The following is a 25,534-nucleotide window of genomic DNA, read 5'->3' on the forward strand; positions in this document are numbered from 1 at the left end:
CGTCGAATGGAAGTACCTCAGAGGTACTGGAACGGTTCGGACTTGGAACTGGGTTCACCGCCTGGTGAAACTCCTGTACAGCGCTCCCATGGAGTGTACAGACAAACACCATCAGTTCGAAGTACTTCCAGCTGCACAGAGGCACAAGACAGGGCTGCCCACTGATCCCTCTGCTGTTTGCCCCAGCAATCGAACCACAAACAATCGGGCTCAGAGCAGCAAAGAATTGGAAGGGGATCCGGAGAGGCGACAGAGAGCACAGATTATCATTCTATGCAGATGACCTGCTCCTCTATGTCACGGACCCACAAAGCAGCATGGAGGGAATCATAGCGCTCTTTAAGGAGTTTGAAGACTTCTCGGGTTACAAACTCAACTTGAGCAATAGATCTTCCTGGTGGACCCACAAGGGAGAGGGGAAGAGCTGGAGGGATTGCCATTTAAACAGGCCAAAAACAAATTCTGCTACCTGGGATCCAAATTGCCCATGACTGAACACAGATCCAAAAGTGGGGCCTGACCAGCTTGATGGACTGAGTTAAAAAGACCTGCAGAGGTGGGACACACTCCCACTCTCCCTGGCGGGGAGGGTGCAGACGATCAAGATGAACGTACTGCCAAGTTCCTCTTCCTGTTCAGATCCATACTGATCTACATCCCCAAGGCCTCTTCCAGCTCAGTGGAAAAATTGATCATGGGATGATGGCATTTGTGTGAGCACGCATGTGTGTGAGGTAGGGGACGGGAACGAAGGAGGAGGAAAGAAACTAAGGATCCCGAAAAACTCCAGCAAAGAATGAGAAGCATGGGGGCCTAGTCCTCCCAGACCTGCAATATTACCACTGGGCAGCAACAGTGGAAAGAATAAAATCATGGATAGAGGAACCGGAGACTGAATGGGTGAGAATGGAGGAGAGCTCCTACACGGGGATATCCCTTCCAGGGCCTGGCCACGGCAGCGCTCCCATCCCCACAGGTGAGACACTCAACGAGCCCAGTGATGATAGCCACAGTCTGACTCTGGAATCAACTAAGACAGCACTTCAGTCTAACCGGAATGTCCATCAAAGTCCCCATCGGTAACAACCACAGGTTCGCACCAACCAAATGGATGCCACCTTCAAAAGGTGAAGACAGGATGGGGGACACTGATAGTTAGGGACTTATACACAGAGAACAGATTGACAACGCTAGAGGAACTGACAGAAGTTTCAACTGACCGATGGAACAAATTAAGATACACGCAAATTAAAAACTTCTTACGTAGGGAAAGGAGGACATACCCATGGTGCCGCAACAATCGTTATTTGGGAACCTATTGGACGCGAACAACATAGGGAAGAAAACTGCGGAGATATGTATGGGAGATTACTGGGAAAGGAATACTCTCCACTGGACAGAACAAGAGGAATATGGGAGGAAGACCAAGGGTTTGAAATTAGGTGGGGACTCTGGAGCGAAGCACTGCACAGGGTCAACTCCACCTCCACTTGTGTAAGGATAAGCCTAATGCAGCTCAAAGTGGTACATAGAGCAGACTTAACCAAAGCCCAAATAAGCAGGTTCTTCCCGGAGGTGGAGGACAAATGTGAACGGTGCCAAGGAGGCCCGGCCCACATGTTCTAGACTTAACGGGTTCCGGTCAACCTTCTTCAAGGCGATGAGAAGGAGGGTGGAGCCATGCCCGAAAGTGGCAGTCTTCGGGGTATCAGAACAGCTAGAACTCTATGGGGAGGAGGGCAGACGCCCTAGCCTTTGCCTCCCTAATCACCCGCTGAATAATCCTGCTCGGCTGGCGATCCACAGCACCAACCAAAGCTGTGGACTGGGTGTCCGACGATCAGAATTTCTCCAAATGGAGAAAATCAAATTCACCATCCCAGAGTTGGAAGAGGGCTTCCACAAAACTGCCCCAAGACCTGTTTGTAGCCAGCGGCCAATAAGTTAGGGGGGGTCCACAAACACAACTGAAAGGGTGGGGAGGCGGAAAGAGGCACAGAACCCAACCAAACCCCACACAAGCAACCTAACGCGAAGCAGCATACGCTACCCGAACAGGTCCAAGTTGGAAGATCCAACAAACAAAGAAGACATGCCAGATAGCAAGAAGGAGAGGGGGATCTGGAAGAAAGGTGGAATGTGGAATTGGGATTAGGAGGCCAAGTCAAAGCTAGGCACTTGTAAAGAAAGAAGTCTTACAACACCAGATTAAAGTCCTACAGGTTTATTTGGAATCACTAGCTTTCGGAGCGTAGCTCCTTCATCAGGTGAGTGAAGAGGTAGGTTACATAAACACAGCTTTTATAGGGGAAGCCAATGTTGCGAGATGATACTTTGAATGAGAGTCTTTGCAGGTAATTAAGTCTTTACAGGACCAATGGTGCGACTGGAGAGAGGGATAATCACAGGTTAAAGAGATGTGAATTGTCTCAAGCGGGGCAGTTGGTAGGATTTTGCAAGCCCAGATGGTGGGGGGGTTAAATGTAGTGAGGCATGAATCCAAGATCCTGGTTGAGGCCGTATACCCACATGATGGCTACCGACGACACCACAAACTGCCGGCTCAAAGTGGAGAGGATCTCCAAGAAGATTGCGCATATAGACACTGACAAGTTTCTACAAAGATGCAAGAAATCAGACAAGATCCCGAAATGACTACAGATCACAACTGATAGCCAAGTTCCACATGCATGAGTATGGCCTCAACCGTGACCTTGGATTCATGTCTCACTACATTTAATCCCTCACCATCTGGCCTGGGCTTGCAAAATCCTACAAACTGTCCTGTCTTGAGACAATTCACATCTCTTTAACCTGTGATTATTCCTCTCTCCAGTCGCACCGTCTGGAACTGAAACGACTTAATTACCTGCAAAGACTCGCATTCAAAGTATCATCTTGCACCATTGGCTTTGTCTTTATATGCTGTGTTTGTGTAACCTATCTCTTCACTCACCTGATGAAGGAGCTATGCTCCGAAAGCTAGTGATTCCAAATAAACCTGTTGGAATTTAATCTGGTGTTGTAAGACTTCTTACTGTGCCCATCCCAGTCCAACGCTGGCACCACCACATCTTGCAAAGAAATGGGAATTGTAACTGATGTATATCGTTTTTGTGTACGTTTACGTTCATCTTTGTTTTGTATAAAAAAGAAAAAGCCACAGATAAAAACATTAAAAACTATATATAATGCAAGCCATTTCGTTCAGTTACATCCTAACATAGCGAGAACATCCTCATTTTACAAAATCTGCAACTTTATTAAGTGCCTATTTCTCTATTGTTTACATCTTTATGACCGATTGAATTGTCAAGACTATCCAGTTTGGTGCTGTTAAACCCATGGCCACATGATACTGAATTGACATCACCTGTGTTGCTTTTACACAGAACCCAAAATCCAATCAAACCCGACTATATTTAACCCAGATTCCAGGTGTAAAAAGATAACTTGCTTACCATCTAATATATTACCCAGTCCCTTTTTGATGTCAAAAAAACTAAGCTTCAAAAGTGTTGAACATAACATCCCGATTTCTTATTTTTGGCAAATATCTCCCAACTGCATTAATTTGTATGAGCGTTCCTTTCCTATACATTAGTCACTGACAGAATTTCATTGGTAATATTTTGTTCAAAATTCATAGCGAGTGTGATCAAACTGCACATACATTTATAACAAAAAAGCAATCAATAAAATAATCAAGATATCCATTTCTTTGCTTACCAACTCCTAATTCGGTCAGCATCTGTTCAATGGCTTTGATTTTTTTCTGTCCAACTGAGCTAGGCAGTTTCATCTAAACACAGAAAACAAGAGAAATTAATATTTCAACAACAGGTTCATTAAAACTAGCTTGCTGAAATAATGGTCCATAACTTCCAGGTTTCCCAGTGTTGCATTTAGGGGGTACCCAATGATGCACTGGGAATCCCTTTAGGAATTTCCCACGTTGGGGTTTATCCAGCAATTGCCCAGAAGCACCAACTTCCTCTGGACAATTGCGCTGCGCTGGTAACCATCTGGCAGAGGCAATTTAAATTGCTAACTACGGATGGTTTCGCTAGTTTTACCCTGACAGCTACTCTGAAAGAGAAGGGGAAAAACTAACTCCAGACTATTTAAAAAACACAGACCCAGACTCACATGGGACACCCTGCATAAACATGAACTCTGCCGGGGACCCCCACCACCCACGCAGCCAGCCCCTCCCTCCCCCCGACCTGACCCAAAACTCCCCCCACCTTACCCAACCCGACCACCCCCTCCTGTTGCAACCCAGCACGACTATCCCATCTTGCTCGTATCTTAGCCCTCACACAGTCCTGTTCATACAATACCGAAGTTCATGCTGATTTACATTGGCTCCTGTCTCAAAATATCTAAATTTAAAATTCATGTTTAAATTCCTTCATAACATCACTTTTACCTACTTCCAGCTTTACAACCACCACACCCCCCACTTTGCCAAGAATTTTCCATTCCCAACTCTAGCCTCTTGTAAATCCCATCCTCTTTTGTCCTACCATTGTCAGCTGTACCTTTAATTATTTAGACCCCAACCATCAGAATTCCCCCCACAAACGTCCACAAGCCCTTACACTTCCCTCCTCATTTAAAATTCTCACACAAGTATGAAAATATCACGAGGATGCAAATTAGAAGATGAAATATCAGAAATTTCCGTATTTTAATCCAAATTTGGTTTTGTGATTGTGCACAATAGGCATCCAAACGACAAACTAAATGCATTAATCAGAATGTCACTTGTATTAAGAATTAAGTAACAGGGAGACTTCCAGTGGCGGCATGTAGGAGGAAGCCACACTTTGGGCAGCTTCTGCTTGAGGCTCGATTTTTTGGAACTTACTGCCCGGACTCAGGGGTCATTTTTAAATGAACAGGTGCAGGAAGACACAAGGAAGGAGGGTGATGTCTAAAACTCAGAAGAAGGCCACCGGGAAGAGGGTCAGTCCGGCAACAGGACATGGAGGTGATCAGGAAGGAAATTATGTCGGCAATGAAGGCATTGGTGGAGGCGACGATTGCCCCGGTGAAGGCAGCGGTGTCAAAGACATCGGCCAAGGTGCGGGAGCAGGGAGAAAAGCTGAAGGGGGTGGAGGAGGCCTTGTTGCAACACAGCAATCAGCTCACCTCGATGGGTGAGGAGCTGCAGAGGGTGGTGGAGGCCAAGAAAAGTCTGAGAGCGAAAGTGGAGGACCTGGAAAATATATCCAGGCGACAGAACTTAAGAATGGTGCATCTGCCCGAAGGGGTGGAGGGCCCCCGAGGCCGACTGAGTACTTTGCCAAGATGTTGGCGGAGCTGCTGGGGGACATGGAGGATCCCTCCTGGTATGAACTGGATCGGGCTCATCGGTCGTTGAGGTTTAAACCGAAGGCGAATGAGCGGCCAAGGGCAGTAATAATTTGCTTTCACAGGTACCACATGAAGGAGAAGGTCCTGAATTGAGCGAAGCAGAAGCAGGAGGTGCAGTGGGCTGGAGCTGGAATACGCATATACCAGGGCTTAACTGTGGAGCTGGCGAGGAGGCGGGCGTCTTCGCTAGAGTGACGGTGGCACTGTACCACAGTGGCATGCGATTTAGCCTGGTGCATCCAGCGAATTGGAGAGTGACCTACAACTGAAAAGACTTAGTTCGAGACGATGGAGGCATTGTGAAGAAAGAAGTACTTGGGCAGAAATGAGAAATGGGACTGAGGTTTGGTCTTGGACCGAGGGTAGGAGGGTAGGAGGGTAGAGGATTCTATATAGTACTATTTCATGTTGTTATTAGTGATTAAAGGGTGCAAAGTTGTCTGTTTGGGTAGGATAGAAGTTGGGATTGTTTGCAATGGCGGTTTTCTGAGGTGTGTGTGTTTGCAATGGGTTTGTTTGAAGGGAATATCTTTGTTTTTGGGACTGGGCATGGCGGGGGCCTCCACACTAACAAGCTTAAATTGTCTAATGAACGGGAGTGTGGTGGGGGGAGGCGCCGCAGTCATCGAGGCCTGTTCAAACTTTTTTTGGAGGGCCTGGGTGGTGTGAAAAGCAGGGGGACGGATTGATACTGGCTGAGATGTTTTCGAGAGGAAGTGGGGGGGGGGGGGGGTTCGATGGCAACAAAGGGACGGGACAGGCCAGGTCCAGTGGGCAGGGCCCGGAGTTATGAGGATGGTGGATAGGTTGTGAGACCCCTCCCGATCAGAAAAATAATGTGGAACGTGAGGAGCTTGTGGGAGGGGGCAGTGCAGAGATCAAGGGTGTTTGCTTACCTAAAAAGTTTAAAGGCCGATGTTGCCATGTTACAAGTAACCCACCTGAAGGTGAAGGACCAGGTGAGGCTCAGGACTCAGGAAGGGCTGGGTGAGCCAAGTATTTTGTTCAGGGTTTGACACAGTAGGGCTCGGGTGGGGGGGTTGGGTTAGGGGGGTGAGGTTCCAGATGGAGGTGGTGGATCAGGGAGGTAGATACATAATAGTAACAGGGGCATTGGAGGGGAGGTTGGTAGCACTGGTGAGTATGTATGGCCCGAACTGGGATGATGTGGGATTTGTGAGGCAGGTACTATGGGCCTTCCGGACTTGGACCCGAGCTAATAGCGGGAGGGGATTGGAATATGGTGCAAGAGCAGAGGATGGACAGGTCCCAGCCACGCTCACTTGCCTAGCCGAGGGAGGTGAAGGTGCTGGCTGGGCTTATGAGGGAGATGGGAGGGGTAGACCCCTGGAGGTTCTTGCACCGAGGGAGGAAGCGTTCTTCTCCCCGGTTCACAAAGTATATTCGAGCATAGACTTTCTCCTGGTAGGGAAGGCATTGTTGGCTGGGATTAGGGGATCAGAGTGCTCTGATCCCCTAATCCCAGTGGGCAGGGCGATAGCGATTTCAGACCATGCGCGCATTGGATGGATGTGGTCCTGGATAGGAGTAGCTCAAGCGGCCAGGGTGGAGAATGGATGCGGGGTTGTTGGGGGACAAAACTTGAGAGAAGATTGGGAAAGTGATTGAGGAGTACGTCAGATTTAACTGTACTGGGAAAGTATCACAGGCAGTGGTATGGGAGGCCCTGAAGGTGGTAGTGAGGGGGGAAGCAATATCATTTAAGGCCAGGATGGATAAAGAGGAGTGTCAAAAGCTGGTAGACGAGATGTTGGAGGTAGACGGGAGGTATGCAGGGGATGCAGATCCGGCCCTTCTGGACAGAAGGAAGAAGCTCCAGGCTAGTTTTGACCGGTTGTCTACAGGGAAGGCGGTGCACCAATTGAGGCGGGCAAGAAGAGCGGTTTATGAATATGGGGAGAAGGCTGCAGTAGTGGAGATAGTCCAGATGCGGGATAGGACGGGGAAATTGGTGGCGTCTCCAGAGCAGACTAATAGCGTTTTTGAGGAGTTTTATGAAAAGCTGTCTGGGCTGGAACCACCGGGAGAGGAACGAGGGAGCACCTGGACGGGTTGGAGTATCCAAGGCTGGAGGAGGAAGATAGGGCTGGATTGGAGGAGTCGGTGGGGGAACAAGAGAGAAAGGAGGCAATTGGGAAGATGCATTCGGGGCAGTCGGCAGGGCCAGATGGGTTCCCAATGGAGTATTACAAGAAGTTCAAAGACAAATTGGTGCCGCTGATGGTGGGGATGTTTGAGGAGACGATAGGGAAGGGGGTGCCACCGCAAACTTTGGGACAGGTTTCAATCTTCCTGCTGTTAAAGAAAGGAAACGACCCGACGGGGTGTGGGTCGCTAAGGCCCATATCGTTACTGAATATAGACGCCAAGGTACTGGTGAAGTTACTGGTGGCTAGGTTGGAGGGATGCCTCCCGAAGGTGATAGGGGAGGACCATACAGGGTTGGTGAAGGAAGCTAGCTTTTGTCGAATATCAGATTAGTAAATGTAATCATGACGGAGGTGGTGGTGGCGCAAGATGGGAAAAGGCGTTCGATCAGGTAGAGTGGGGGTACTTGATGGCGGGCCTTGATGGCGGTCCTAGAGAGAGTCGGGATTGGGCCGGAATTTACAGAATGGGTACGGCTATTATATAGGGACCCAATGGCGAATGTCTGCACAAATAATATGAGCTTGAGTTAGTTTGCTCTGCACCAGGGTAGCACAGGGGTTTCCTCTGTCCCCCCCTGCTATTTGCATTAGCGATAGAGCCATTGGCCATAGCTTTGAGGTTGGGACTGTGGAAGGGAAAAGAACGGTGAGGGTGGGCTGCTATTTCGCAGGGCAGCAACCCACTTCAGGTACTTGGAGTGCAGGTGGCGCAGGACTGGGGGACGGCTCCGTAGGTACACGTTTACTAGCTTGGTGGGGAGGGTGAAAGCTGACTTGGCAAGGTGGGATAACCTCCCTCTGTCATTGGCAGGCTAGGTGCAGGTGATTAAAATCAATGTGTTGCCGCAATTTTTGTTTTTGTTTCAGTACCTGTCGGTCACTTTAACGAAGACATTCTTCAAGGAAGTGGACAAATTGGTCACCTTGTTTATCTGGCGGTGGTGATTGCGTGTGCGTGAGCGTGTGTGTGTGTGTGTGGGGGGGGGGGGGGGGGGGGGGGGGGGGGGTAGCCAGGGCCAGGAAGGTAGTCCTGCAGAGAGGGTGGCAGGCAGGGGGTTAGGCCTCCTGAATTTACTATACTATTATTGAGCAGCAAACACGGAGTTCTGGTGGGTTAGGATGGAAGGTGGTTTGTGTAGGGGGTCAAAGTTCACTGGTAACGGCGCGCTTCCGATGGCCCCAGGCAATACTCTGGGGGTCCGGTGGTGGTGGCAACACTGAAGATTTGGAGGCAGTCGAGGCAGCATTTTAAGTTGGGGGCTGGGTCAGGGGAGATGCCGATCAGGGGGAAATCACAGGTTTGAGCCGGGGAGGCTAGATGTGAGGTTTCGGTGATGGGAGAGGGGAATCAGGGTATTAAAAGACTTGTTCCTGGCGAGACATTTTGCGAGGTTGGAAGAGTTGGGGCAGAAGTATGGACTGGGCAAGGGGAAGGGTTTTGGTACCTGCAGCTCAGAGATTTGCAAGGAAGGAGGTTCCGAGCTTCCAGATAACTCGCGCCCGGTCATTGTTGGAAAATGTATTGACAGCAGGGGGATTGGAGAAGGGGGTGGTGTTGCCGATTTATGGGAAGATTCTGAAGAAGGACGGGGTGTCCATGGACGAGATTAAAGCCAAATGGGAAGAGTTAGGGGAGATAATGGAAGAAGGTTTGTGGTGTGTGGTGAAGAGTGAAAACCTCAACCTCATGCACGAGGTTGGGGCTAATACAGCTGAAAGTCGTATGGAGGGCGCACCTCTCGAGGGCAAGGGTGAGCTGACTCTTCGAGTGAGTGGAGGAAGTCTGAGCGGTGTGTGAGTGTCCCCGCAGCCCATGAACATAGGTCTCGGTCCTGTCCTAAGCTGGGGAGGTATTGGAAGGAGGTCTTTAGCATCAACTCAGGGGTACTACATGTAGACTTGGAACAGAGTTCCTTAGAGGCCATTTTCAGGGTGTCAGACCGGCCCGAGCTGCAGGCGGGTGCGGGGGCAGATATTTTAGCCTTCACCTCGGTGATTGCCCAGAGGCGGGTCCTGTTGGGGTGGAGGTCAGCTTCTCCACCCTGTGCCTCGGCTTGGCGGGGGAACCTACTTGAATTTTTGACCCTTGGAGAAGGTTAAATTTGAGCTGAGGGATTCTACAATTAATGGGGACTGTCTATTATGCACGTTCAGGAACTGGTTGCAATTGGGGGTGTTGGGTTTATTGTTTTACTGTCTTGTTAACTTTTACCTGGAATGCATGAGTGGATGTATTGGATTGTATATTGAGAGGGTTGGCATTTTTGGGAGACTTATCATTTTTGCTTTTCTTTTGTTTATTTGATAAAAATGTTGAAAATGTGGAGAATAAAATGTTTGTTTTTTTTAATTATTAAATAACAGGATATAATAAGAATGCATAGTTACCATGTTAATTACACAAGACAAGTTTTGAAATGTTATAAGGCTCTATGAATTATACAGTTACAACTAAGTTTTAGCTACAATACAGACAGGGAAGACAACCTTCTTCCAGCATTATTACTGAGCTGAATAGTAAGCATGTCCTTTGTCATAGCATTTACCAGCTACGATTAAAATCTAATTGACTTGCGTCAAAGAATAAAGCTTTGGTGCAACAAAGTTTAAAATAAATTTCATCGAGTTCTTTTGCTTCTTCAATATAACTGAAAAACTGCTGGGTTAGGCAACACACAGAATTTGTCATTGCCTTGGAACTGAAATGTCTCAAAAAGAAACGAAAAACAGATACACATTAAAAAGTAATCTAAAGCAGCGACATAAATGCCTTTGATTTTCAAAGCAGTGCCTGATTTACCATGGTCACTAAAACTGCACAACATTTTACTCGCGATTCATTTTATATATTATACGTTAAAAAATATCACTGTCACTATTCATTTACATTTCTAAGAAATCCTGTTTCAGATTCGCATTCAACTTAAGGTAATGATTTTTCTCCAGTTTTTAAGATTCCACAGCCAGCATTGAGATGGATAGAAAGCTGGGTAGCAGACAGGAAGCACAAAGTTGGAATAAAAGGTTCTTTTTCTGATTGGAAGGCAGTGACTAGTGGGGTACCACAGGGATCTGTGCCAGGACCCCAACTGTTGGCACATAATAAATTAGTGATTTGGATGAGGGAACTAAATGTATTACCTCCAAATTTGCAGATGATACAAAGTTGGGTGAGAGGGTGAGCTATGAGGATGCAGCAGAGATGCTTCAGCAGGATTTGGACAGGTTATGAGTGGGCACATGTATGGCAGATGCAGTATAATGTGGATAAATGTGAAGTTATCTGCTTTTTTTGGCAAAAATAGGAAGGCAGATTATTATTTGAATGGGTGTAAATTGAGAGAGATGGATACTCAGTCAGACATTTGTGTCCTGGTACATCAAGTAAGCTTGCAGGTACAGCAGGCATTAAAGGCAAATGGTATGTTGACCTCCAAAGCGAGAGGATTTGAGTATAGAGAAGGATGTTTTACTGCAATTGTATAGGGCATTGGTAAGGCCACACCTGGAGTAGTCTGAGCAGTTCTGGTGCCCTTCTCGGAGGATGTTCTTGCTATGGAGGGAGTGCAGCGAATCTTTCCAGGCTGCTTCATGGGATGGCAAATGAGGAGAGACTAACTTGGTTAAGATTTTATTCATTGTAGTTTAAAAGATTAAGACGGGATCTCATAGAAACTAAATTTAGAGTACCCAATTTCTTTTCCCCAATTAAGGGGCAATTTAGTGTAAGCAATCCACCTATCTTCCACATCTTTTTGGATTGTGCGGGTAAGACCCGCACAGACACGAAGTGGGGTAACCCTTTTAGGACTGAGGTGAGGAGAAATTTCTTCACCGAGAGAGAGTGGTGAATCTGTGGACTTCACCACAGAAAGTAGGTGAGGCCAAAACATTGTGTAATTTCAAGAAGGAATTATATATAGCTCTGGGACCTAAAAGAATCAAGGGATGTGGAGGGGAAGGTGGGATCAGGGTATTGAACTTATTGATTTATCAGCTATGATCATAATGAATGGAGGAGCAGGCTTGACGAGCCGAATGGTCTCCTCCTGCTTCTATTTTCTATGTGTGTTTCTATTATACTTACACGGTTACAAATATGAGATTTTACAAGATTGCTATGTTCTGGGACTGCGTCATTAGTTTAGGCCACAATAAAGGGGGTCAAGACCTTTTCGAAAGTCTGCCTAACAGATTGGATGACATTAAAGATGGAAGGAAGTATACATTGGCAGCAGCACATCTGTGTTTACAATGGTTCGCCTGCTAGTTTCCAAAGTCCCAGGAAGGTGCTGAGAATGTAAAGCTTTAAACAGAAATGTTTTAAATGGTCTGTTAACTTTCCCAAGATAAGGACAATTGGAATCTCAAGAACAGCTAATCAACATTTCTACCTGAATACATGGCCCACGTGATTCATCTTGCCATGGGGGTAAGCTTTGAGAAGGGAAGGGTTTCGAAGTCTGCCAAGATCGAAGGGAGATAGGTAACTGCTCATTTTTTAAAGTCAGAAATGCTTGAAGGCTTTTAAATCTCATGAGCTATAGTTGTATTTTCTTTCTCTAAAGTTGGTGCAGAAGGGAAAGATGTCATTGAGAAAAGTACAATTCTTTGCGCTTTCTGAAATTTTCATTTTAAAATCATAGAATTTAGTGAAGGAGGAGGCCATTCGGCCCATCAAGTCTGCACCGGCCCTTGGAAAGAGCACCCCACTTAAGCCCACACTTCCACCCTATTCCCGTAACCCAGTAACCCCACCTAACCCAAGGGCAATTTATCATGGCCAATCCACCTAACCTGTACATCTTTGGACTGTGGGAGGAAACTGGAGCGCCCGGAGGAAACTCACGCAGACACAGGGAGAACGTGCAGGCTCCGCACAAACAGTGACCCAAGCTGGGAGTCGGACCTGGGACCCTGGAGCTGTGAAGCAACTGTGCTAACCACTGTACTCCTGCCAATGCTTTGGAATATACTTTTACAAAGTTTAATGTATATTTTTGGAGAAAAATGGGGCAACACCTCTGCACAGGTAATGCGCTCATCTGACAATTAAATCAAGGGTCTTTTAATTCATCAATAATTTCTTAGGAACTTGATAGAACAAGTTCAAGATCAGCATGTGTAATACCAGCATTAGATTAGGAAACTCAAAGGGCGGCATGCCTGCTGCCTGAAAGCGTCAGGGACCCGGGTTAAATTCTGGCCTTGGGTGTCTGTCTGTGAGGAGCTTGCATGTTCTCCCAGTGTCTGCGTGGGTTTCCTCTGGATGCTCCTATTTCCTACCACTGTCCAAAGATGTGGCTAGTTGGGGTTACAGCGATAGGGCTGGTGTGTGGGCCTAGATAGGGTGCTCTTTCAGAGGGAGGTGCAGACTCAATAGGCCAAATGGCCTCCTTCAGTGCTGTAGAGGTTCTATCGATTCTATCTATAATCAATCTTCCACGATAATTCTCATTAGTTGTGAACAAAGATAATTTTTACGCAAACATGTGATCCTCATATACCAATGTTCCAATTGTTTAGGATATGCTGGTTTGAGTATTGTTCATCAAGAAAAATAAATAAATCAAAAATCCCCTTAAATAATCAAAAAGGTCATAATTGGATAGCTGAAAAATGAACTTTAAAAACCAGTAAGAGGTTTCAAATTTGGCGGGATAAATACTGGTTATTTAAGGAGTCCTTTTGAGAAACATTCCACAGAATATTTGATATTTCAACTGGATGATCGTTTCTTTAAAGTCACCCCAATAAACAAATTGCAACATGTTAACCTACAAGAGCTAATGCATTATTAAAAGTATTTGAGTAATACACTCTTCATTTTGGTTAAATAAATTTTGTATACAGTCCAGTCTACGCTCATCAGTCTTGAAGACAAATAAAATGACATGGGTGAGTTTTCAGATACAAGTTTTATGTCGGTGATATAAATCATAACTTAAAATACATTTTGACTGTTGATACTATGCAACCTTTAATAAATTAGTCCCCCACATTACAGAGGCATGGAGCCTAGCTTAAATAGGACACCCCCCATCCCCCCCAGATGCACGAGGTTGGGAGTTGGATTTTCTGACACATGACCATCAAATTGAACCTTTGATCACAGTTTATATACATCACTGCTTCCACCATGCCATTATATTTCAAGCAGTTAGGTAAAACTTTAAAGGTGCCAGTAAGAAGGCAGTTTATTTTAGGAAAGAGAAGGGAATCAAACACTAGCGCGTTGCATTGTAACCATCTGTGCTCCATGGTCAAATGCTGACTACTTAACTGTAAAGAATCTGAACAATATTCCCTCCTTACCCCTAGCCCCAACACTGCCAAGGTTAGAATTTAAAAATACAAGAACATAAGGACTAGGAACAGGAGTAGGCCATCTGGCCCCTCGAGCCTGCTCTGCCATTTAATGAGATCATGGCTGATCTTTGTGGACTCAGCTCCACTCTCCGGCCCGTACACCATATCCCCGAATCCCTTTATTCTTCAAAAAACTATCTATCTTTTTCTTAAAAACGTTTAAAGACGGAGCCTCAACTGCTTCACTGGGCAAGGAATTCCAGAGATTCACAACCCTTTGGGTGAAGAAGTTCCTCCTACACTCCGTCCTAAATCTACTTCCCCTTATTTTGAGGCTATGCCCCCTAGTTCTGCTTTCCCCGACCAGTGGTAACAACCTGCCCGCATCTATCCTATCAATTGCCTTCATAATTTTATATGTTTCAATAAGATCCCCCCGCATCCTTCTAAACTACAATGAGTACAGTCCCAGTCTACTCAACCTCTCGTCATAATCTAATCCCCTCAACTCTGGGATCAACCTAGTGAATCTCCTCTGCACTCCCTCCAGTGCCAATATGTCCTTTCTCAGGTAAGGAGACCAAAACTGAACACAATACTCCAGATGCGGCCTCACCAACACCCTATACAATTGCAGCATAACCTCCCTGGTCTTGAACTCCATCCCTCTAGCAATGAAAGACAAAACTCGATTAGCCTTCTTAATCACCTGTTGCACCTGCACACCAACTTTTTGCGACTCGTGCACCAGCACACCCAGGTCCCTCTGCACAGCAGCATGTTTTAACATCTTACCTCTTAAATAATAATCCATTCTGCTGTTATTCCTCCCAAAATAGATAGCCTCATTGAATTCCATCTGCCAGACCCTAGCCCATTCACCTAACCTATCCAAATCCTTCTGCAGACTTCCGGTATCCTCTGCACTTTTTGCTTTACCACTCATCTTAGTGTCGTCTGCAAACTTGGACACATTGCCCTTGGTCCCCAACTCCAAATCATCTATGTAAATTGTGAACAACTGCGGGCCTGATCCTTGAGGGACCCCACTAGTCTGCCCAATGGGACAATTTCCCTCCAGGTGCCCCGCTATTTCCTCCTTAAATGATAAGATTCCAGCATTTTCCCTACAACCGAAGTTAAGCTTACCGGCCTATAATTACCCGCTTTCTGCCGACCTCCTTTTTTAAACAGTGGTGTCACGTTTGCTACTTTCCAATCCTCTGGGACCACCCCAGAGTCTAGTGAATTTTGATAAATTATCACTAGTGCGTTTACAATTTCCCTAGCCATCTCTGTTAACACTCTGGGATGCATCCCATCAGGGCCAGGAGACTTGTCTACCTTTAGCCCCATTAGCTTGCCCAATACTGCCTCCTTAGTGATTACAATCATCTCAAGGTCCTCACCTATCATAATCGTTATTTCCATCAGTCACTGGCATGTTATTTGTGTCTTCCACTGTGAAGACTGACCCAAAAAACCTGTTCAGCTCCTCAGCCATTTCCCCGTCTCCTATTATTAAATCTCCCTTCTCATCTTCCAAAGGACCAATATTTACCTTAGCCACTCTTTTTTGTCTTATATATTTGTAGAAGCTTTTACTATCTGCTTTTATGTTCTGAGCCAGTTTACTATGAAAGTAAAGAAGAACCTTACTCTTCTTTATAGCTTTTTTAGTAGCTTTCTGTTGTCCCCTAAAGACTTCCCAGTCCTCTAGTCTCCCACTAATTTTTGCCACTTTGTATGTTTTTTCCTCCAATTTGATACTCTCCCTCACCTCCTTAGATATCCACGGTCGATTTTTCCCCTTTCTACCGTCTTTCTTTTTTGTCGGTATGAACCTTTTCTGAACACTGTGAAAGATCGCTCGGAAGGTTCTCCACTGTTCCTCAACTGCTTTACCATGAAGTCTTTGCTCCTAGTCTACCTTAGCTGATTCTTCTCTCATCCCATTGTAATCGCCTTTGTTTAAGCACAAAACACTAGTGTTTGATTTTACCTAGTCATCCTCCAACTGTATTTTAAATTCACCATATTGTGGTCGCTCCTTCCAAGAGGATACCGAAATATGAGATCATTAATCAATCCTGCCTCATTACACAGGACCGAGGACCGCTTGTTCCCTTGTAGGTTCCATTACATACTGTTCCAGGAAATTATCCTGGGCACATTCTAGAAACTCCTCCTCAAGGCTGCCTTTACCAACCTGGTTAAACCAATCGATATGCAGATTAAAATCTCCCATGATAACCGCTGTACCATTTCTACATGCATCTGTTATTTCTTTGCTTATTGCCTGCCCTACCATCCTGTTACTATTTGGTGGCCTATAGACTACTCCTATCAGTGACCTTTTCGCCTTACTATTCCTGATTTCCACCCAAATTGATTCAACCTTGTCCTCCATAGCACCAATATCATCCCTTACTATTGCCCGGATGCCATCCTTAAACAACAAAGCTACACCACCGCCCTTACCATCCATTCTATCCTTTCGTACAGTCTGATACCCTTGGATATTTAACTCCTAGTCGTGACCATCTTTGAACCATGTTTCAGTAATGGCCACTAAATCATAGTCATTCACGATGATTTGCGCTATCAACTCATTTACCTTATTTCGTATACTACGAGCATTCAGGTAAAGTACACTTATGCTGTTTTTTATGTCTTTGTTATGAATCCTAACACCTTGATCAGTAACTTTTCGCAATTTATTTTTCCTCTTACCCTTTCTCCTAATTTTCCTCGTCTTTGAACCCATATCTCTATATAATAACCTGTCACGTAACCTGCTGCCTTGATCTCCATTAACCATTATACTGTCCATAGCTTTACACTTCCCTTCCCCCCAACTTGCTAGTTTAAAGTCCTTGTGACCAACCTATTTATCCTATTCGCTAGAACACTGGTCCCAGAATGGTTCAGGTGAAGACCGTCTCAACGGTACAGGTCCCTCCTGCCCCAGTACTGATGCCAATGCCCCATGAAATGGAATCCCTCCTTCCCGCACCACTCCTTTAGCCACGTGTTAACTTCCCTAATTTTCTCAACCTTATGCCAATTGGCACGTGGCTCGGGTAGTAATCCAGAGATTATAACCCTGGAGGACCTGTTCTTTAATTTAGTCCCTAGTGTTTGATAATCCCCAAACAGGTCCTCTTTCCTAGTCATACCTATGTTGTTAGTCCCAACGTGGACCACAACAACTGGATCCTCCCCCTCCCCCTCCCTCTCCAAAATCCTTTCAAGCCGATCAGAGATGTCCCTCACCCTGGCACCGGGCAGGCAACATACCATGCAGGACTCTCGATCTGGCTTACAAAGGATGCCATCAATCCCCTTAATTATAGAATCCCCTACAACTACCACTTGTCTTTTTGCTCCCCCCTCTTGAATGGCTTCCTTTACCACGGTGCAGTGGTCAGTCAACGCATCCTCCCTACAGCCCTCTTCCTCATCCACACAGGGAGCAAGTACCTCATACCTGTTGGACAAGGTCAAGGGCTGAGGTTCCTCAACTCCTAAACTCAGGATCCCCCTACCTGCCTCCCTTGCAGTCACACCACTCTGTCCCTGACCACTGTCCGAATTATCAGTACTTATTCTACTGGGTGTGACTGCCTCCTGAAACAAAGCGTCCAGGTAATTTTCCCCCTCCCTGATGTGCCGCAGTGTGTGCAGCTCGGTCTCCAGCTCATCAATTCTGAGCCGAAGTTCCTCGAGCAACCAACACTTGCTGCAGATGTGGTCACTGACGATCCCAATGGGATCCACCAGTTCCATCATCATACAGCAACAGCACATCACCTGTCCAGCCATATTCAATTAGTTAATTAATTTAAATAATAATTTAAAAATTTTTATAGAACCTCAAGGATAAACCCGAACACCAACAAAAACACAGCCCTCTCTCGCCACTCACCCAAACTCAGTCACTCACCTAAACTCAGATGCACTCTGTTCCAATCAGCACTCCATGACTAAAGGCACTCCTGCCACACCTTTTGTGCACTCACCTCTCCCAGCACTGTCTCGGCTCTCTTTCCTCCCGCGCTTTTTAAATCTCCCGGCTCTCTCCTCCAGTGCTGTTTTCGCTGTCCTGGCTCTCTCTCCTCTCGCGCTGTTTTCGCTGTCCCGGCTCTCTCCTCCCGCGCTTTTTAAATCTTCCGCGCTGTTTTGGAGTTTAGTGTAGAGAAGTGTGAGGTGATTCACTTTGGAAGGAATAACAGGAATGCGGAATATTTGGCTCATGGTAAAGTTCTTGGAAGTGTGGATGAGCAGAGGGATCTAGGTGTCCATGTACATAGATCCCTGAAAGTTGCCACCCAGGTTGATAGGGTTGTGAAGAAGGCCTATGGAGTGTTGGCCTTTATTGGTAGAGGGATTGAGTTCCGGAGTCAGCAGCTGTACAAAACTCTGGTACGGCCGTATTTGGAGTATTGCGTACAGTTCTGGTCACCGCATTATAGGAAGGACGTAGAGGCTTTGGAGCGGGTGCAGATGAGATTTACCAGGATGTTGCCTGGTATGGAGGGAAAATCTTATGAGGAAAGGCTGATGGACTTGAGGTTGTTTTCGTTGGAGAGAAGAAGGTTAAGAGGAGACTTAATAGAGGCATACAAAATGATCAGGAGGTTAGATAGGGTGGACAGTGAGAGCCTTCTCCCGCGGATGGAAATGGCTGGCACGAGGGGACATAGCTTTAAACTGAGGGGTAATAGATATAGGACAGAGGTCAGAGGTAGGTTCTTTACGCAAAGAGTGGCGAGGCCGTGGAATGCCCTACCGGCAACAGTAGTGAACTCGCCAACATTGAGGGCATTTAAAAGTTTATTGGATAAGCATATGGATGATAATGGCATAGTGTAGGTTAGATGGCTTTTGTATCGGTGCAACATCGTGGGCCGAAGGGCCTGTACTGCGCTGTATCATTCTATGTTCTATGTTTTCGCTGTCCCGGCTCTCTCCTCCCGCGCTTTGTAAATCTCCCGGCTCTCTCTCCTCTTGCGCTGTTTTCGCAGGATAGGGCGGGATTCTCAGAAAATGGGGCTATGTCCCCACGCCAGCGAGAATATCGGCACCAACGACCCCCAAGGTGAGGAATTCTCACCTTTATAGGGGATTAGGTTGCCGCTGGAGTTGTTGGCGCCGCTCCAGCCAGCGCCGAAGGGCCGCCGCGAGTTCGCGCATGCGCGGAATGGCCGGCGTGATCTCGCGCATGCGCAGACCAGCCGGCGTAGATCCGCACATGCGCTGGGGTTCTCGTCTCCGCGCTGGCCCCTGGGCCATATGGCGGAGCCCTACAGGGGCCCGGTGCAGAGGAAAGATGTGCCCCCACGGAACAAGCCCACCCGCAGGTCGGTGGGCCCCGATCATGGGCCAGGCCACCGCGACCCCCGCCCCCCCCCAGGACGGCCCCCACACACCTACCTACCAGGTCCCGCCGTGTCAGGCGAGTAATTCACGCTGGCGGGACTGGCCAAAAATATTCGGCCGCTCGGCCCATTGGGGCCCGGAGAATCGCACGGGGGTGGTGGGGGGGGGGCTTTCAACAGACCCCTACCGGCATGGCGGGAATCCTGCCACCGCCCGGAAAACGGCGCCAGAGCATAGGGCAGCCGGCGACGGGGCGGTATTCGCGCCTCCCCCCGGGGCTTCGCTGACCCGGCGCAGGGCCGGAGAATCCCGGCCATAATATTTGTTAAGACGAGGTTATTAACAAAGAGTCCAACCACAAAGTTGGACTTAACCACAAAACCTGAACTTTAAAAATGTGAAGTACTATTGTCCTTGATGCCAGTAGCAGTCATGTAAATTGTGACTACTGAAGGTTCCACCTGCCTGACTCTGGTTGACTTGTTAGAAAATAGAGCCTCAAGTTCCATATGTCAGATTCATCGATGAGTGAACTGGGGCAAAACTGAATTGAGACTATTGGCACTTGTGGGCTGCATTTCAAGCAAAACTACGCTGAATCTTCTGACCTTCCTTTGGGCTCCACACATGATATACTAGCTTCGAATAATCACCGCTTTTGCCTCCAGCGGTGCAAAACAAGTAAAAGTGATTTTTCAGTGTTTTCTTTTGTGTGGTTAACTCCTGGACGACTCAATAATTCCCCATATTTCGGACTCCAGAAATTGCAATTAAACACTAAAATTAAGTTTCTACGTCGGAAATTGTTTTAGCATAAATGTATGTTCCTAGAAATCTCTGCATTATATTTAGGATATACTGGACACACAAAAGGAGTGAATGTTGGGGGGGCGGGGGGTCCTGCTATTTGTTCTGCTCAAACAAGCTTCTTGAAGGATGAAAGTTTTATTTCCTGAGAAAGTTTACATTTCTAACAACATTTGACTCGGAATTGAGGATTTAAGTGATTCAACTGAGCTTTGAACCTCTTCAATCCAATGCATTCCTTTACTATTCTTGATTTCCATTGTAACTGTGAATTGGTGAGGATGGACGGTCGCTTGTGATTTCAAACCCACTTAAAGATTGAGATCATGGAGGGGAGTTCAAACAGGACCAATAAAAGCAGTTGAAATATCACCGGAGGGATTTGGAAGTTACACCTCTGGGTTGCTAGTCCAGTACCATAAACCCTTGGCTGTCATTTTCTTAACCACAGAGGAACATCTTCTGATACTGCCAAACCTCCTACTCTTTGAAGTCAGATGTTAAACATCTATAGTACTCACAAGCAGGAAAAACAGTTGAGCAGTTATTGCAGTTTTTGGGTCTGACTTAGATGTTTTTGGTTTTGACAACCTCATTCACTGATGCAAGTGGATCCCATATCCCTTCTATTCTGGAGATAGCTCATACTGCCCAATATCTACTTGCACAATAATATAACAAAGATAGAACGATATGTTCCTCGGGGCGTATGAACTTTATATCACCTGTTTTACATGAACCCTCACGTCATTATTTGTTTCCCAAACTTTCAGGAGACATCTTGTTTATACTTTAATGAGATGAAGCCAGAATGAAATATTGAAGTTATTTTATTTATCAATTGTCAGGTAAATATAATAGTGTAACAGTAGCTATCAAATTATCTTAATTCAAATCATTAAAACTTGTCTTTTCAAATAATACAAAATAACAAATCCATTACTCTGCATCAACGTGATATCTTGCCTGACATAAATAATTGCATTTCATTGTCTCAACTTTTGAGTCTGGAAAACAGACTCAAGAAACTCGGTTTAAAATTATCAGTGTTAGTTTTTGTTCCTACTTTATCACCGTGTTGATGGACAGAACAAACACCAAACAGAGTAAACACTAAATGACGTCTGCTGAAAGCCTGACAACAGGGTCTTCTCGACATAGTGGAGGTGAGGCATTCGTTGATTACTGGGACAGATTGTGACCTACCTATTGTTTTTGGTCTTCTGGGGAAAACACTTTGATGCATTGAAACCAGCATTAAAAATTTCTGTGAACATACATTTCTTTAAAACCCCAACATTTAAATACAATTCTTTTCAAATCCTTTCTGTGGGGAAAAATGGTCAACAAAATCGGAGGGTCATAAAACTTGGCCCAATGTTAAAGACAGGTTACCATAATTACTTCTATTATTCAATGCGTTTTAAAAAAAATTTTACAAATTATTTTACAAGTTGATAAGTGCGACTCAAAATTAGTCTGTTTTAACATAATCTGAATCAAGATAGTGCATATGTGAATTGAACTAGTGATGCAAGGTTAAGTACGTGAAGGAAATAGAAAGTGGTTTGAACCAATAAACTGTAACCTTTTACCATGAAAGTAAACTGCTTTTTTCCCCTCAGATTTTGTCTAAAGATTTAAAATCAACATTGGCAGTTGGAATTGTGCAGTTCAAATTTGAGAGAAATCTAACCAAACATTTAGATTATAGAGTGGTATACCAGAGAAATTAACTAGGAGTAAGATTGCTCTCTAAATTTGTCTCACTTTAAAAATGTACCACATACAAGACAGGAGTGTTAAGCAAACCCCAACTACATGCAATGTAATTACGGTAACTATGTAGAAATACATTGCATCATTTGAACCCCAATTGAACATAACAAAACTGACGTATACCCGCTGGGTTTTCTCCCTCCCCAAACTAGTATTTTGCCAAACAACAAAAAGCAAATGTTTCTTTAAATGTGTATTATTGTCCTCTTTAAACTTCATTCAATATTGTTAAATAAGTGTAAGCATATTTTTAGATTTACGATAATCAGTAAATTTTAAACAGAATAACATCCTCTGAAAAATGAACATGGTTTAAGGAAGGAGGCCAAGTATTTATACAAATCGAAGATAATCATTTGAACTCCCAACACCAAATCATTTAAAAAGTATGATACACTCATTTTTATTCCTCTTCCTCAATTTAAAAATAAAATAAAATTTTAATAAATCTTACCCTTTGACTTCGTAATGTGACACCTGCAGATTTGAAGTCTGGAAATTTGATGCCTGCCGTCTCTGGTACAGCCTGTAAAACAGGAGCAGGCAGAATATATTGATATAGAAGCATGACAACTAGGGAATTGATACAGAAGCATGACAACTAGGGAATTGATACAGATATAAAGGAAACTAATTCTGGATACCATACCATATGCAAAGACAGGACAGTCAAGGCTAGGATGTTAAGACTGATCTGTAGGTATTAATTAAATGTAGAAAAGGCTTTTGCATAACAAAGTATTTCATTTCTCTTCAGGTTTATTAGTGTACAAGTTCATTATCTTTTGGTTACACAAAAGCAACAGAAGAAATATTATACACAAACACATTCAATTGAAACTGCTATTCAATATAGCAATCACTAATGAGTTTTTAATTAGTTAGCCAAAAATATCTCCAGTAGCAATTCTATTCAGACCACAAAAATGCAGCAGTGTGCATGTTAATTTGTTGTCTCATGTTAAAATGCTATATGCTTCACGGCACTGTATAGTCTAATACAATTAACCCCATCTCGCAGAAATCTTGAGAATAAATACAAGAATGATTTATTACAAGCAGAGTCCAAAACCTCCAGCTTACCAAAATATGTAAAAACTTGCAGGCTCACTGTAATCTATGGGAAATAACTTGCATGATATTCAGTGCAGCATTGAAACAGTGCAGAACTTGGGACTGCTTATCAACTTTTCTACAACCCATTTCTAGAGTTAGTTCAACATTACAACTTAATCCATTTTAAAGTAGAAATGTAACATTCCTAAGTCAGTGCCAACACATTATATGCAATGCATAGATGATCGTAGACAGTTTTACTTTCCATGGGCTAGGAATCTATTAACCATTTCAAGTACAATCAATGGGTCATTTCATGTCTCGCTTTATTCTTTAAAAAATTAGCTGTACTTTAATGGCTCAGAAGTTTTACAGGTACTACATGCAAGCAAGTATACTCCACCGTGAATTTTTTAAAAGTGTAAACAATGCTCAAGCTTGTGACAAAAAGCTGAAAATGCTCAAGATCGCCTCAGAGCATTAATTTACTCCAAATGTTGATGCAATATTCAATTGAGAGATAACAGATGTTGCAGAGCAGCAAAGGTAGCAAATAAAATCTAAATATAAGTACCAATAGGTTTAACTTTATTTAGATAACTTAAGATGAATGCACCAAGGCCAGTACATTGGATCAGGCCAACCATGCAGAATGACTATGACACTTTTGCTATAGATGGGTTGCAAACCTAATAATGGGCCTTAAACAGCTTAATTTTATATTATGAACTCGGACTATATAAAGCTGAAATTCTGATTTTCATTTGTAGTGTTGGCTAAATGCCTAAAAACACCAATGAATATTGGAAGCCAGTAGCTCAAATTATAGGTAATGGGCATAGTCAGCAATATTGGAACGCAAGTACACGGTTGGTCAGTTGTTACATTGTAAACGTGCTAATTTTTTCTGCCTAGGCAGTTTAATCAATAGATTATCATTGCAAATAAAAGACACTTCTCTTCCAGCTGACAAAACATACCATTTAGAATATAAAATGGTGGACAGATATTTTTAATAAGGCTGATTGCATTGGTAATATAATTTCAGAAGGAACTAAAAACATAATCTAGAAATATGATTTTGATTCACTGTTAAAAACAAAAAGTTAAAATTTAGAATTTATTTTTGAAGTCAATTATGTTCTAAAGTTGAAAATGTGAGCCAGATTATCAAAATACAATGGATTTAACATCTGAAATTTCTGAGTGCTTACGAAACAAAAATGCATGTAGTTTTAGCACAAGGGACCAAGACTGATTCAAAACAATGCTGCATTACCCAATCATGAACATTTGGAGTTGTACTGACTGACAGAGGGACATCCGATTTTAACCACTGCCCATAAAAAGCTGTGGGACCAGTTTTGAGAGAATGATGACAATCAGCTTCCAAAAGCTTTAGGGTGCCATCTCTCAGGATTTGAAAGCTGTATCTAAGCTGTATCTGATTCAGTCAAATCTGCCTTCCTGTTGATTTCTGGACACAGCAACCAGTACCCAACACAATTGTGGTGGCTAGGATCTGCCTTCAGGATGCCATCCCCTCTCTGCTGAGTACTGCTTAAGTGAGCTTTTTATCCTGCTCATTTAGATGTTTGCTGATCTACATATCAGGATATAGGACCAGATTGGCCACGTACCTGATGCAATATAGCAAAATGACAGGACTTGTGCTTAATTTGTTTTTGATCCCGAGAATCGCAGCGGTGTTGTTATTCAAGCATTCGATACTGACTGAAGTAGCAATGTTGAAAGTTGTGCTGTAATTTTAAACATAAGAGCCATGAATCTGTCATTTAGGCTTGTAGTAATCTTGTCTGAAGTCATTTTAAATGCCACTGAATTGCCTGGAACCATACCAGTGGACTAGGTGTATTAAAAGTAGATGCTGGGAGAAGCGGATCAGTATCAGATTTGAACAACTGCATTAAAAAATACAAGCATTTCAATTTAATTCCTTTTCCTAGTATTTTGTCCAAGTCAAAACAGACTTGTACCGGCGCAAGAAAATTATAATCCTAAAGACGTTCAACATAAAATACCCAAATATTCTATTCTGGCATGTTCTTTCTTTAAAGAAAATCCAACACATATATTGGCACTTACTGGTTTTTCGGTTTCTTTTTTCTGCGGCAGTTTCTTTTTTGCCGCTTTGCGTTCTGCCCGACGCATTTCTGTCGTATTGTCTGCGGCTGTGATGAGTTTCTGCAAATCTTGTGTTTTCTTTTCTCTTTCTTTTTTTCTCATTTCAATTTTTCTCAATTCCTGTATTAAGTACTCCTCTTCAGCCACCTTTAAGCAAAAGACAGTTGAACATTACAGCAAACAATGCTGACATCTAGTGGGAAACATGCATAATTTCCTACAGGTCAACTGCAATCAATTTTTCTGTTACTGCAGAGAGAGTGGTTTGTGGGAATGTGAGAAGAGGAGCTCGCTTTAACACTTAATCTTTCTATTCCACCATTTCCCCACACAAATGCAATCTCCTTAAGGAGATTGAGGGAAAGGATAGAGTTCCACAACCAACAACTCTTCCATGATAACTTACACCTGCCTATTCCTCATGTGGATGGATATGGATAGAGCAGGGACAAGAATGGTTGTTGCAGGTGCCAGGGTTTAGATATTTCAGTAAGCTCAGGGAA

At 44.4% G+C, this 25,534-nt stretch overlaps 1 protein-coding gene across 2 annotated transcripts in view; it reads right to left on the minus strand.

Moving 5' to 3' along the window:
• Positions 1–25,534, minus strand: part of dmap1 (DNA methyltransferase 1 associated protein 1) — a 96,476-nt gene that overhangs the window by 22,185 nt on the left and 48,757 nt on the right. For both annotated transcript variants that reach the window (XM_072510773.1, XM_072510774.1), the window contains exons 7-9: positions 24,993–25,178; positions 22,285–22,356; positions 3,730–3,802 (exon numbers count right to left, since the gene is read on the minus strand). In XM_072510773.1, coding sequence (XP_072366874.1) covers positions 3,730–3,802; positions 22,285–22,356; positions 24,993–25,178 — 331 coding nt within the window. The remainder of the gene's footprint in view (positions 1–3,729; positions 3,803–22,284; positions 22,357–24,992; positions 25,179–25,534) is intronic.

This window comes from Scyliorhinus torazame, chromosome 7 (assembly GCF_047496885.1).
Source record: "Scyliorhinus torazame isolate Kashiwa2021f chromosome 7, sScyTor2.1, whole genome shotgun sequence".
NCBI lineage: Eukaryota > Metazoa > Chordata > Chondrichthyes > Carcharhiniformes > Scyliorhinidae > Scyliorhinus > Scyliorhinus torazame.